Consider the following 16,015-nt stretch of genomic DNA (forward strand, 5'->3'; position numbering starts at 1 on the left):
GTTATGTTTTTTTTTTTAAAGGAAGGAGGTTAAAAGTGGGCATCTTTGTGGTAAGGTGGAGAGAGACTTAATGGAAGTATTTTGATGGGATTGTGATTCAACAAATCATTTAATGAAGACCTGCTATGTACAAGACCCTTCCAGGCACCACTCACTATTTCATTTAGTCCTCACAATAGCCCTGTGAGATGGGAAGTATTGTGCCTGTTTTTATAAATGTACCACAGAGTTGGAATCTCAACCTAGAATTTTTTTAATTCACTTTCAGAGAGCTTTCCTTTATATAACAACTGGGATGCATTGGATGTAGTTTATACTGGAGAATCTGCAAATGCCTGTCACTAATACCAGAAATATACTGCTTACGTCATCCAAAAGGATGCAACATTTTAACCTTTTAAAAGATTGAGGGGCACCTGAGTGGCTCAGTTGGTTAAGTGTTTGACTTCAGCTCAGGTTATGATCTCGTGGTTCGTGAGTTTGAGCCCCGTGTCGGGCTCTGTGCTGATAGCTCGGAGCCTGGAATCTGCTTCAAATTCTGTGTCTCCTTCTCTTTGCCCATCTCCCACTCACGCTCTGTCTCTCTCTGTCTCTCAAAAATGGATAAACGTTAAAAAAATTTAAATATTGATCATATATGATTGCAGCAATATCAGGAATATATACGGCAAATAATTGTTTTTCATCAATAGAAGCGTAAGATTGGAAGGACCAAATGACTTATTAAAGATCTCATAGCCACTAATAGGGCTCTTATTGGTGGCTAATCTTATTGGTGGCTAAAGATCAGTGAGAGAACATCTTGTTTTGTTTGGAATTATGTTTTCCTTTACCCTTATGGTAAAATTTTACTTACTGTGTTAGAGTGTGGTTCAAGTTTACCTTCTCTGTGAAGTCTTTTCTTGTCTTTCTAGACAGAATTCTGTAACCTTCCTGTGTGCTGCTGCTGTGCATTGTAAGTACCTCTGTAATATAATTAGTTATATGAACTGTCCATTCTCACTCTACTTAGGCTCTGCAATCTTTGAGGACAGAGGTCTTGCCTTTTCATCTGTGTATTCTCAGTACCCTTAGTAGTGCTCAGTGAATGACTGTTGTATTAATGAATGCATATATGAATGCCTGAGTACATGAATATATGAATTCATAAATAAATTGCTTGGTGCTGAAGCACTGTGTGTGTGTGTGTGTGTGTGTGTGTGTGTGTGTGTGTGTTAGCATGCTCTCTAATGTATGAATAAGTTTTTGCCAAAAACAGTACAAAAACAAAACAAAACAAAACAAAAGCCTTCAATTTAGAGGCAACACAAGAAGGCATGATAGTGGAACAGACTGTGGACCAAATCTAGATTACTGGAATTTTAATATGAGTTATGCTACTCACTAAGTGAATGCCAAGTCAGTATTTATAGGGCTCTTTATTTCATCTGCAAGTTTAGAGAATCACACATGGCAAAAGTTACAAAGATGGTACTTGAATAAAGTTTTGAAAACACTGTTCTAAGGCATTTTATGGGAGTATCATAGGGAATACTGTAGTGGTTTTCAAGCTTTTCTTTTTAAGGGGTAGAACATCTTGTCAAATAAAATCTTCAAAGAGCCTCAGAATGTGAAATAGATAAAAATTGAGATTTTGTGGCTGTAAAGCGTCTTTGTCCTCTAATTCCTGCTTCTTCCGTTCTCTGACCTCTTATATGTCAGATGTGCCAAATGTTTTTCAAATTCATGAGTGAGTCCATTCTTAGGGTGAGGCCTAATTCTACATCTTTTTTTTTTTTAATTCTACATCTTTAAAAATAAACAAGATGGGCATCTGGGTGGCTCAGTTGGTTGAGTGTCCAACTCTTGATTTGGCTCAGGTCATGATCTCAGGGTTAGTGGGATTGAGCCCCATGTCAGGCTCTGTGCTGACAGCACGGAGCCTGCTTGGGATTCTCTCTCTCTCCCTCTCTCTGCCCCTTCCCTGCTCATGCTCTCTCTTTCTCTCCCAAAATAAATAAATAAAAATTAAAAAAAGAATTTAAATATAAGCAAGGAAATTACAGTTTCTGAATATAAAGATACTTGGAGACCAATAACACATGTTTCCTTATGTTCTTTTCTGCTATATCAAAACAATATTACACAGCACTCTGGTGTCACCAAATTAGTTTCAGACTTCTGCTTGTGAGATTTTTTTTCATATGCCCACCGAGATCTGGATCCCTGACCTCTTAGGGGGTTCAGGACAGATTGGCTCTGAATTGGGTGTCTGCTTCTAAGTGGGCAGTAATCGTTGGCAGAATTAATACCCAATTAATTCAGTAAAATCAGCAAGTGTAATATCATTAATTCATTTGAGGTACTGGTAAGCTTCCTCATTTTTTGGACTTTCCTCATAGGAAGTCTATAATGATGTAGTATTTATATTTCTGAGAAAGGAGCACACAGAAGTTCTGTGTGTTTTTTTGCTCAAAATAATAATGAACTGTTGCACTTTATGATTTCAGTCTTCTCCCCAAGTAAAGAAAACAAGTAAATTGATGATTGGTGTCTGGGATCTTTGGGCCTAAAAAGAAGACATTGATCAAAATCCTGTCTATCTCCCACATGTCCCATGAGACATGTTTGAAAAGCATTATATTGCTGGACAATTTTTAAAAGCCTGGGGATGTAGCCCTTGTGAATGAAAATCAAGAGTCTTCTGTATTAACTTAAAATAATTTTAGATATTGAAGCAAAGACAACTCAGAAAAAGAAAATACTTGTGAATTCTTGTTCAAGTGTAAGAGAAAACAGACGCAAATTAGTATGCCTTTTTAGTTATGTTTTATACACATAGTCTAAGTTTTCCAATTTATTTTAAATCTGTATGAGATTACATAAAAGAGTAGCTTTTCATAGGCTCCATATGTTCTGAAAACAATAGAATCTTTTTTTTTTTTTTGCTTCATTATTTAAAAAATTATCTGGTTCCTTTCTTGTCCTGAAATTCTACTTTTATTCCTACTTATCCTCTGTATCATGGTCCTGACTCATCTTGATTTGCTCTTGTTCTTTGAGAAACAATGCTTGTTTGCCTCTTTCAAGAGACAGTGGAGGATAATGGTTAATTGCATGAACTCTGCAGGCACAGTGCTGTGTGTGAATCTTGTCTCTGTCCTTTCTTACATGAGTGTGCTTGGACGAGTCATTTACCCTTTCAATGCTTCAGAATTCTTAACCTGTGCAATGGAGACCAAGCTAGTTGTGAGGATTATATGCGGTAATATATTCAGGGACTATAGAATAGTGCTTACCACAAAGCTATTAGTATTCTTACACATATGCCCACTGAGATCTGGATCCCTGACCTCTGAGTAAGAATATATATTCTATCAATATTGGTTATTTGTTAGGTGATATTGGTAGTTTGTCAGGCATTCTGGTTCTATCTCTTGCTGCCTCCTATCTTCTGCTTTTGGATTGTCATACTTCTAGTGTTTTAGGGAGAAGCATAGGGCATATATATTTTATTCAAACATTTTTTTAGTAAGTATTGTTCAACACAGGGAATATAATGACTAGCAATATTCACTGTGAGCTTCTGAGTGGTACAAAACTGTGCATCCTTAAAAATAAATATATAATTACAATAAATGCCATGAATAAGAAAAAAGTAATGACATGGCAAGACCTTGTGACAAGCGGGGTAAGTCAGTAAAAGCTTTTCTGGGAAAAAGATATTTAAGCTGAAGTCTGAGGAATGAGTTAGCCAGGCAAAACTGAAGAAGTGTTACAGTGCAGAAAAAGTCCTGAGGCAAGGGAGGCGTGTTGGATAAACCCCAAATGCAATTTGGCTAAAGAAAAATGAGATCAAGGGCACAGTGATACGGGATTAGGTAGGGAAGCCAGTGGAAGCCAACATAAGAAGGTGAGGCTGAAAAGGCAAAGAAAAGACCAGATCTGTAGGGACTTGTATATAATATTAGGGTTTTGGATTATCCTAAATGTAACAAGAAGCCATGAAGAATGTAGATCAGGAAAGTAATATAAGGAATTCTGGATTTTTAGAAGATCAGTTTGGAGAATAGATAGAGGGAGAGGAGTAAGGCTCCTTTCTTTGTTCTTTAGTTATAGTACTTTATAAAAGAACTGTTACCTCCTCTGTGAAGCTTTCCTTATAATTTTTGCCTGTAGAGGTGACCTTCACTCATTTGTTCACCTAATGAACCCACTGTGCTGTGAACCTAACACATACCAAGGACACCGTAGGTATTGTAGAATGAGGAATCATTTATTCATCCTTCTGAAGACAAGACCGTGGGCCCTTTAAAGTCAAGGAAGTCATTTAGCTCCTAGTTTCAGGCTGTTTGGAAGCTAGACCCTCACGCTGTGGGGATGGTCTTCTTATCCTTTGTTGTGAAGAAACGGTGCATCTAGATTTTAGGTATTTTTCAGAAGCATATGATCCATATGTAGTTGTTGATTTATGTGTGCCTGGGCGAGGAGGAGTTCAGGATCTTCCTACGCCGTCATCTTGTGGAAGACCATTAAGGCATTATTTATATAAGTAGAAACATGGGAATAGTTTGTCACTTTCTCTCTGTTCTGTTAGTGTGGGAAATTAATAACATTCATCCAAACAAATTGTACACTAAGAATTTTTTCTTTTCTGTCAACATGTGTACTGATTTCAAGTTTGTATCCTATTAGTAATTTACCGAGAACACATTTTATAGTAGAAGTTGATTTTAAATGGTTGTTCAGGAGACACATTTTACTCAGGGCAGCATTTAGCCTAGCTACTTTGCAGTCTGATGACTATTAAAAGAATTCCATTATCTCTTTGTTACTTATTATTCTCTCAGGTTAAGCTAATGATTTAAGTTCATATTAATTCTTAATACTTTCTAATTTTTATCTCAAAAGTCCTTGATGCTTTTTTGCCTATTTAAACAAACTGATTTTCTCTCCCAGAAATGCTTATGTCTAACTGTTGGGTGCTTATGTCTTAAGAAGTTTTACATGGAAAATGTCTTTTCTTATTACATACACATTTTTTTTCTCAAATTTGTCTGCTCTCCATTATTTTCATCCCACTACAACAATTTTTAAGAGGAGGCACATTGTCTCCTCTGTTTATCTTCCCTATAGTCAAATCCAAAAGCAATTGTAATTGAGTGCAGTAGTCCTAAGTTTCTGAAAGTGTGATGAGACCAGTAGATGCAGACTCAAGAGATTAGTTTTATACTTTATGTATGTATGTATGTATACTTTATTCTTTACATATGAATTCTGGAAATGTTAATCTATTTGTTGACTCTAGAGAATTTATTTCTATAGGTTTTGTTTTCTTCCACTTGTTTCCTAGAATTTCATTAGATTCATAAAGTTTATGGATAATTATAATGCAACCTCTTGATGATTGAAGACATCAAAGGCCCAGAGCTAGGCAGTGTTAACCTTAAAATTAAAAGCTATTTTATCTGCAAAAATTTGGAAACAGCAGAGAACTGCAATTCAGGACATGCAAGCTATGGCAAAACCATAAGCAAGTCAAACAAGGGAGAGGAATGTTATTTTATGGAGACAAAGGAGGAAGTTGGGAGGGGTTGTTTTAAATGCAAGTCCATTGGAGAAAAGCAGGAGTTAAGGCTGTTTCTCACTGGATGAGTTGCAGGGGTAGCCAATTTCTTGTAGGAGATGAAATGCACATCTTTCCCTATGGGAACTTGTAATTAATGATTCTTTCTTGGTAATAATTCTTCTGTTGGAGTCTATAATTGACAATCTTCCTATAATTGACATTTGAGTGATATGTTCCCACTTTGGCCTCCTAAATCCTTTTTACTGAGGTTTCCCTTTATTAATTTTCACAGTGGATTACTATAGTGAGGTGGTTATGGGTGTCTGGAAGGAGATAACAATTCAGACTCCTCTTTGTCCAGCATTTCTTCCCCAAATGCATACTACATTAGATGCTAGACTTTATCCTGGTTATTATTAAAAATTCAAACACTAATTGGTTTAGTACAAAGGATCTTAGATATTTGTACTTTATGACTCAGTAAAAATTTCAAAGAATTAGGAGACTGATAGAGTTGCCAAAGTTTAATTTTTCTTAGGTGAGGCCATTGAGAAACAAAAGAAAGAAATGCTTTTGCCCTATTACATTATCATCATTTCATGGAAAGAAATTTTAACATCTGAAAGAATGATGAGTAGTGCTTTTACTGTTAATCTACAAATGGCAACTATAATCCAAAATAGAGGACTAAAGCCATCAAAATATTTGACATTCTCTATGGAGAGCTATATACAAAAGTGGTCAGTCAACTCCTTGAGACAGGTAGCAGATGGGTTCTGATACCTACCATTACTCCAACAACCTCCCAGTGCTCATATAACCAGTCTGGGTGGGGAAACGATGGATGTGGAGAAGTTTTGGAGAAGTGTTATTGGCCTACTGAAGATGAAAAACTACTTTCAGAAATCAGGGTATCTATCAGGTAGAAATCAGGGATATCTTCCATAAAAGGAAGCTTAGCTTCTGTATCCCTTAGATTCTAATTAGGAAAACAAAACAAAAGGGATTTAATACAAGAAATTGATTACACAAGTATTGGATGATGAACAAAAGGGGTCAGCCAGGTAACCCAAAGAATAGTGAAGCAGCCTCCGTTCCTAGTCAAGGGGGGAAATGGTGTTATGAGATCTAGGCATGCAAAAGAGGGTTCACTCCCATAGGAGCTAGAACCACCAAGGGGTCACTCTGAAGAGTGAGTAGATATTTGATGGGGGGTATTGTGCCAGTGGTTCTGGGTCTGCCAGAAGGGAGTGCCAAAGTAGTCTCTACTCTTGGAATGAGGAAGAAAGTCTCTTTTCTCCAATTCTCTTCCATCCTCCTCCTACTGACTCCCATTGTCAGCACTTAAAGGAAGCCAGCTGTGAAGAGAATGTATAAATGTAGTTTGCAAAGTCTCAGCCCCAGCATTACAGAACAGAGTTTAGAATGATTGGCTTGGGGCTGAAAGACATTAATAAGTGACTGACGTAGTATCTCATTTCTCCATTGGTCACTTATGCAGAATACATTCCGATCTGCTCTATGTGACTTCTTGAGCAAGAGAGAAAGAGAAATGGGGAGAGACAGCTGGGCAGGAGGAAGAGATCGCAGCAGAGCACCCTATGCCCTCACCATTTGGTGCCACAAGGATGCTGGAGCTTATTCTGGATCAAGTGCACTGTGGCCTTAGCCATCTTGTCAGTACTTCATTCAGCACTTGAGTGCAATGACAGACTATAACTAAATGCTCTGCTAAGTAAAAAGACTTTTGCTCCTTTTAATTAATTCTTCTCTGCTGCAATGTGAAAGAAATTGGAACCTAAAGAGCGGGGAGGGAAGAGGAATAAAAGAGTAGACCTTCCATCTTCACACTCCGATTCCTAAACACTGGCCACTGAAGTGGCTCTACAGGCCATTGAGCAAGGAAAGGAGAAGGAGACGTCATTTAAAGCAGTTATGAGTTGTAGTAATGGACTCAGTCTGAACTGATGTTAAGGAAGAGGAAATGGATGTGACATTGCAGATGGAAAGCAGTGGTTAGAGAAAAATTAAAACCATGACGTATCTGGGCTCTACTGAGTTCAGAATGTTCAATGAATCAGTTACACAGAAATCAAAACCAAACTTTTTGAACAACATCTCAGCATAAAGGGCAATCTTTAAATTGGAAAAAAAAAAAGCTTGCTTAAAAACTCTAAATATTACTCTTATTTTTCTCATTTCTTCATGGTTTGGCCTAGCACGTATCCATGATGTAGGCTTTTAGAGTGATTACCATTATTCATTGAAATTTTTATCAGCAAGGGATTACTAGTATCAATAGCTATAACCTATGAAAAGAGAAATTCACACTAGTGCTATAGCGGCCAGCGTCCTTCTCCTCATTTTAGCTTTCAAATCTCTGTAGAGAAAGGAGGAAGAAGGAAAGGTGAAATTATATGAACACTGTAATCTTGAACATAAGAGAATGTTATGAAAGAATAGTATATGTTTAAAAGCATCTTTTAGGTGGTAAAATACAAAAACCATAGGAAATCTATTAAAATGTGCCAGAAGTGTAATTTATAGTCATCATACTTACTCATCACCTTAGAAATTCTTAGAAATATTTTGTTTTAATAAAACATATGGTATTCTATGTATTGAGAACAAACTCAATGAGTAGGACCTTTCCTACTCATTGATAGGAAGAATAATGGGTAATGGAAGAATAATCTCAAATTAAGAGAACTTGACTTCTTATCTACATTTGCCTTAAATTGGAGGCAGTTAAAAACTTCAGTATCTTTTAAAAAGTACTTCTTTTTGTCCTTACATGATCAGGGAGCATGGTTCCAGAAAACTGATCAACTTAACTTGTATTTCCATCATCAGAAATGAAATAAAAATCATTTCATTCATGTCTAACTTGAAAAGATGTGAATAAGACCCAATCAGCTGCATAGGGATAGGTTAAGGCTTGGTTTTAGAAGCAAAATTTTCTGGTCTGAACCAACATGAGTGTGACTTTGGGCATACTTCATTGCTGTTCCAAGACTTGATTTCCTCACCTGTCATTATTCTTGTGCCCATCTCATTTGGTTGGCTGCTCTTATGAGACATGTTTGAAATCATGTATTTGCTTAAACTGGCATAGTTTCTCAATCTATGTGAGCCTAAATGAAAGGCAACTGACACTAACAATCAGCAATAAAATGGTTTGTACAACCCCTATTCTCCTATGTATATGTATTGTGTGTGTGTGTGTGTGTGTAATATGTAATTTGTATTATATAATATATAATGTATAAAATGTATTATATATATTACATATAATTGTATACAATAAATATTATTTTTAAAATAAGAAAAAAATGTTTATTTACATTTGAGAAAGACAGAGACAGAATGCAAGTGGGTTAGGGGCAGAGAGAGAGGGAGACACAGATCCGAAGCAGGATCTAGGCTCCGAGCTGTCAGCACAGAGCCTGACATGGGGCTTGAACCCAGGAGCTGTGAGATCATGACCTGAGCCACCCAGGTGCCCGGGTATAAAATATATATTATATATAATGTGTTAAATTATATTATGTGCTATTATATAATAATACTATAATACTATAAAATAATATAATATTAACATATTACAACATTTCTCAGATCTCCCAAATAGAATCACTATTACCATCAAAGAGTGATGCCAGGAGTGCCTGGGTGACTCAGTCTGTTAAACATCTGACTCTTGGTTTCGGCTCAGGTCATGATTTCACAGTTCATGTGTTCAAGCCCCACATCGGGCTCTGTGATGACAGTGTGGAGCCTGCTTGGATTCTGTTTCTCTCTCTCTCTGCCCCTCCCCTGCTCGTTCTCTCTCTCTCTCTCTCAAAATAAATAAACATAAACTTAAAAAAAAAGAGTAATGACAGAAAAGTATTTCTGCCCCACAAAAGCCACTTGAGATAATGCCTGCTGACCTTTCTAAAAGCCATAAAGCCATTTTATTTTTTTTAATTTTTAAAAATTTTTTTTTAACGTTTTATTTATTTTTGAGACAGGGAGAGACAGAGCATGAATAGGGGAGGGTCAGAGAGAGGGAGACACAGAATCTGAAACAGGCTCCAGGCTCTGAGCTGTCAGCACAGAGCCCGACGCAGGGCTCGAACTCACGGACCACGAGATCATGACCTGAGCTGAAGTCGGCCGCTTAACCGACCGAGCCACCCAGGCGCCCCCATAAAGCCATTTTAGAACTCCCATTTACTCATTCATTCTTTGAGCAATTATTTATTGAGAACTTGCTTTGTGTTCATCACTGTACTAGGCACTGAGGAGGCATATTTTAAAATTGCCCTCTAGCTTTGTAAAGTTTTTGGATCAAATCTGTTGTCAGGGTCCTAGCAGGAAATAGATTGCACTTTCAATGGGATGAAAGAGAGATCTATTTAATGGAGGTACTATTTACATACTATTTACTATGTGGTCAGGGCTGAGAATAAGCAGACAGGCAAGGATGAAGCACCACAAGGCTAGCCACAGTCCTACATCTGAAGGTCAAGTGGAAATAGTAGTTAATGGAACCAAGGGAACTTAGAAGACACGTGCCTACAGAGCTCTGACGTAGGGTAGAAGACTGTAGCCACTGCTATGCCATAGCCAGCAGGAGAAATCCCTCTTTCTTCTTGCCTCCCATCTACTGCCTCTGCTTCCCATTGGCTGAACACACCCAGGAGTCAGAGGGCTAGAGAGCCCATGGACAATAGTCCCAGAGCACCAGCCTCCAAGAGCACAGGATGGAAAAGGTGGAGGGGTGAATCTCGATTGGAAAATGAAGAGTATCCAGAAAACATCTCTCTTCTCGTTTTTCTTGTTTTATATAACAGATATTGTGTTTTATTTCTGAATATAAAAGTAAAATATTTTTAATATATAACATTTGGAAAACTGCCTTGTAATTTGAGATCCTGCTTTTTCCTAACCAGGTCATCCTCTCAGTTAGAGGCACATAAATGTATCCAATAAGCTCTCACACTCAAAGTGTCATAAAATATAAATTTATTTCCATGGCTTAGACCTCTTAAAAGTACTCTTGCTTGCCAGATGATCTACTGATGTTACCCTGGAACATTTTGTTTTCTTCCTGTCATAAATTTCCTTAGCATGGCATCTTTCACACCCTTAGTATATTAAATTCCTTTCCATATTTTTGCACACCATGTTGTTCTTAATTATCCCCAGAATTAACAAATTCTACTTGTTATTTAAGGCTAAAAAGAATCCTCATTTCCTTCCCAAAGCCTTCCCTGAAACCCAACACCAACTATTTCTTTATTTCAAAGAAGAGTTTTATTTACACGTATGACTTTACGTTCAATTATATTCTTTGATTTATTAGCTTTACAAATATTTTTGAACAACTACTAAGTACACATTTAATACGTGTAAATTTTTCCTTTCAAAGTAGAAGTTTTGAGGGCCATATTTGCTTTGAGCTTCCTTCCTTCCTTCCTTCCTTCCTTCCTTCCTTCCTTCCTTCCTTTCTTCCTTTCTATTTCTTTATTAGATTTATTTTAGAGAGAGAGAGCCAGTGGGGGAGAGGAGCAGAGGGAGAGAGAGAGAATCTTAAGCAGGCTCCATCCTCAGTGCAGAGCCCAGAGTGGGTTTGATCCCATGACGCTGGGATCATGACCTGAGCCGAAATCAAGAGTTGGATGCTCAACTGACTGAACCACCCAGGTATCCCTGAACTTCATTTTTTAAAAATCATTATTTTATTTGAGTATAGTTGATACACGATGTTACATTAGCTTCATGTGTACAACATAGTGATTCAACTTCTCTATATGTTATGCTATCTCATCATAAGTGTAGCTGTCACACATACAATGCTATTATATCATTGACTATATATTCTATGCTGTGTCTTTGTTCCCATGACTTATTCATTTCATACCTGAAATCCTATATCTCTCACTCCCCTTCACCCATTTTACCCATTCCTGCACCCTCCTTCTCTTGGGCAACCGTTGGTTTGTTCTCTGTACTTACAGATCTAATTCTACTTGTTTTTTTATTCATTTGTTTTGTTTTTTAGATTCCACACAAGAGTGAAATCATATGGCTTTGTCTTTCTCAGTGTGACTTATCTCACTTAGCGTAATACCCTCCAGGTCCGTCCATGTTGTTGCGAATGGCAAGATCTAACCCTTTTTTAAATGGCTGCATAATATTCTATCATCTATATACACCACATCTTCCTTATTCATTTGTCTATCAGTGGACCCTATGTTTATTACAGCATTATTATTTTTTTAAATGTTTATTTATTTATTTTGAGAGATAGAGAGAGCAAGCAGGGAAGGGGCAAAGAGAGTGGGAGAGAGAGAATCCCAAGCAGGCATAGAGCCCAATGCGGGGCTCAAACTCAACGAACCACAAAATCTTGAGCTGAGATGAAATCGAGTTAGACACTTAACCAACTGAGTCACCCAGGTGCCCCTATTGCAGCTTTATTTACACTAGCCAAGATATGGAAGCAACCTAAGTACACATTTAGCTTCATTTGGATTCTGTCATACTTTGCACAAGTCTGAGAAGGTATAGTTAAGGTCTTCATTTCTGCTGGGGAAACTTGATCATTGTCCCTGCCTGCTGAAGATAGCCTGGAGATTTCTACTCCAGTTGCACCTATTTTTAAGTGCAATTCCTACCAAGCAAAATGGATGTAGGATAGAAAGTAAATTTTGCTTCATAGATTTTTCCTACTAATTTGGTATGTGAAGCAATTTGTTAGAGATCACTTTGGTATTCTTATTTTCTTTCCAGACCCACACTCTACTAATTATGATTTTGTTTTGAAATTGACTGCAAATAACATTTGCATCTTGACAGTCCAGATGCTAAACTTACAGTCATGTGTGTTTCATTTTGCACCATGATATGACATGATACTGCATGTATTTTGTTAACTGTGAAAATTCAGTTGACACTTTCCAAATAGATATTTAAGAGACCACATAATTTATCAACTGCCTACAGCCTAAGACTTAACAGATCCTAGCCTATAACTGTTTCTTAGTTTCTTCATCCCAGATAAGTAGATATCCTTTACCTCCCCACAAGATGTCCCCCCAAATATATGGCACAGTAAGTTTTGTAGAAATAAAGTAACTTTAAAAATAAGTCAGGGCGCCTGGGTGGCGCAGTCGGTTAAGCGTCCGACTTCAGCCAGGTCACGATCTCGCGGTCTGTGAGTTCGAGCCCCGCGTCAGGCTCTGGGCTGATGGCTCGGAGCCTGGAGCCTGTTTCCGATTCTGTGTCTCCCTCTCTCTCTGCCCCTCCCCCGTTCATGCTCTGTCTCTCTCTGTCCCAAAAATAAATAAAAAACGTGGAAAAAAATTTTTTTTTAAAAAATAAAAAATAAATAAAAAATAAAAATAAGTTAACATTCTTATGTATTTTGTGGGTTCTTATTTTATGTGTATATATAAAATACATATATTAATATATATGACATATTATTATATAGTGCATATTATAATATATACTATATATAATATATAAAATATGTATAAAATCAATTTTTGGATCATAAAATAATACATCACAAGAAATTTGGGAAATATGGAAAGGAAAGAAAAACCTTATAACCCTTATATGATGTCCACTGTTACCATGTTACACAGCTTTACTTTAGTATTTTTCTATGCTTTTATTTTTACAGAATTATAATAATTGGGTACATCTAATTCTGTATCCTGAATATAAAACTTAAATCTTGAATCTTGGTTTTTTTTTAAACTTAGGAGTATAAGCTTTTATTTTTTCCGGATTCTACCTTATAGAAGCACTTGAGATTAAAGATCACTCTGTGATAAAATATGTTTGTTTTTGTCTACTTTTGTTATGTGTCAAGGAAACTTTGAGTAAAAGCTCTAAATTCTGGCTACTCCTGTTTGGCCAGCATTCTAAAAGTTCAATAACTGCAATAATTCCTTGGTGTATGTGAGGAAATTCTTTTCCTTGGCATATTGAATCAACCCCCTGAAAAACCTATGGGATTCTCTCCCAGAACACTTACAAAGGCAAAGTTTCTCCTTCCCCCACTCTCTTATCCACTCTGTCACTTCTGCTGCCGACTTCTGCATAATATAGTCAAATTATGTGTTAGAAATTCAACCCTGGTTTCCTGGGTGATGGTACAATGCCACTACTTAGTATTCCTAGTCACATAGCTACAATTCCATCACGCTCTTAATCTATATATATCTTCATGTTCGAGAAGCAGACTTTTCAATCAGGCATGTATTAAGAGTTTAAATGTACAGAGTGAAAAAATGTAGGAGCTTCTTGAAGTCAGCAATGATGCGGGACATTTTTTTTTACCAAGATTTTGAAAGACCACCATATGGACTAACGCTTCTTGGATTCAATGATTTCTATAGTGTATCTTTTCCAGTTCAATTCTGCAAACAGAATTCTTTATATTCTCTTATAGACTATTGAATGCCTGAACTTTAAATTGGGCCTTTTTTGAAAGCCTGGGTTTTCAAAACGAGAGGTTAGTTTTTCTTTGGAGTTGCAAACCAGGGTGTACCCTTAAATTTTGATAATGTTAATTGAGGTTCTTTGTTTCTGAAGTGGCTTAATGATCTACACAAAACAAATATCATAAACTACAGTGTTTCTTCTTCCAAATGGCCAGGTTTGTGTGATTTAAACCAGGGAATTGTAGCTGTAACTATCCATTGCTAAAATTTTCTGTGGTAAATACTTGCTTATGTGTTTATACATATGAGAGGTTTAAACTGATGGTAAAATTGAAATTAAGATATTTTTTTGTCATGTATATTTTCTGTATTGGTTTGTTTTTCTTTCCTTTTCTTTTTTTGACCATAATATCAAAGCCTTATGTTCCTTAAATTCTAAATCTGCCATGTTTTAAGCTGTGTTACCTTGACTCAATTATTTTTCTGATGATTTGTTCCCTCATTAGGAAAAAAATGAAAATAATCCCACAGATTGTTATGGAGGTTAAATGAAACATTGTATGAGAAAGTATAAAGCCCTTCACAAACACATATTATTTCTATATTGTTAATGATCATGGATTATTTGGTAGCCTAAGTGTTACCCTCTATTCTTTTCTCTCCTTCTGAGAAGCTTTGCACTGATTTCTTGGATTTTTGTATTTTGTGAACCTCTTTTTCCACATTTCAGATTAATTGGCTTGGAAAATTATGATATTTACTTATACACATACATTATATACACTCAAAAGTTAGTTTGGAGAATACAAATAAGCCACGTATTTGTATTCAACTAAGGGTACTGAGCTCTTTTTGTGTGTGTGTATCTCTTTTTTTTTTCCCTGTAGGTCTTAAAAATTGTCAGCAAAACTGTGCCGGATAAGAGACATTCTAAGAGGGGATATTTTTCACCTCTATAATGAAGAAAAGCAGGAGTGTGATGGCAGTGACGGCTGATGATGTAAGTTCTAAAAGTCAGAGTTGCTCGATTCTATCCACTTTTTGTCTGCTCAATGAAGTCAGTCTATAATTTTATTCAAAGGGCAGGCTAGGCTATTTAACAGCACCACTTTGTCACTAATTATTCCTGTGACCCAGACATTGCCAGCACCTGGTCCCAGAATTCTGCAAAGTAGACAACAGGAACACTGCCCTCTCTGCAGCTTGGAGATGGGCTCAGCTTCATGGTTGAATTCACAAAACCCCCAATCTCTGATGGATGCCTACATTCCAACTCTTGCAAACTCCTCTTTCTACACTGCTTGCATGATCAGTTTCCTGATGACTTTCTTACCCATCATTACTCAGGCACAGCTAATCTTTGAGAGTCACCTCCTATGGTGGGGTCTTTGACAACTGCTTGTAAGAAGCCTGTGATGTATGCATCCTGTAGATCTTGGCTACTCAAATGTGATCCTCAGAGCAGTGGCATTAGCATTGCCTGGGTGTTTATTAGAAATGCAGAGTCTTAAGCCACATCTTAGACCAACAAATCAGACTGTATTTTAACAAGATCCCAGGGTGACTAGATACATTCATTCTTTCAGAAACCCTGCTCCAGGTTATCTGAAGAAGTCTGTAAACTTACCATTTCATAACTTTGCATCATGGGCGGCTGAGATTAATTATCTCCTTTGCTTTCAATTGCCCAGTCTCCTGTTAGTGTGACTTTAATTGTCCAGGTTTTACTCAGTTTCTGATTATAATTGAGTTAAAAATCATATGCCAACTAATATGATGTGCAGAAGGAAAGGAGGGAGGTAGGAAAAAAAAGTATTTTTCCTTGCTTTCTGTAATACCTCGTCTTGTGGTTAAGCTCCTGTTTCAACAGATGGGGGACGGGCTGTAAGGAACTTGAATCTGCCAATTACTGTAAAAGTCTGTCTTTTGGGTAAATGCCCTTTCAGGATTTCTCCCCGTTCTTACTTCTTCCCTTGCCCATGGCATTGGGCAAAGGGACTTAGCGTTAATTAACATTATGGTA

At 37.0% G+C, this 16,015-nt stretch overlaps 1 protein-coding gene across 1 annotated transcript in view; it reads left to right on the forward strand.

Annotated features, from left to right (window-relative positions):
• Positions 1-14,950: 14,950 nt before the first annotated feature.
• The window catches only part of PDE4B (phosphodiesterase 4B), a 435,709-nt gene continuing 434,644 nt past the window's right edge, over positions 14,951-16,015 (forward strand). Inside the window, exon 1 of the mRNA XM_042952042.1 lies at positions 14,951-14,992. Coding sequence (XP_042807976.1) covers positions 14,951-14,992 — 42 coding nt within the window. The remainder of the gene's footprint in view (positions 14,993-16,015) is intronic.

Source organism: Panthera leo, chromosome C1 (assembly GCF_018350215.1).
Source record: "Panthera leo isolate Ple1 chromosome C1, P.leo_Ple1_pat1.1, whole genome shotgun sequence".
Taxonomy (NCBI): Eukaryota; Metazoa; Chordata; class Mammalia; order Carnivora; family Felidae; genus Panthera; species Panthera leo.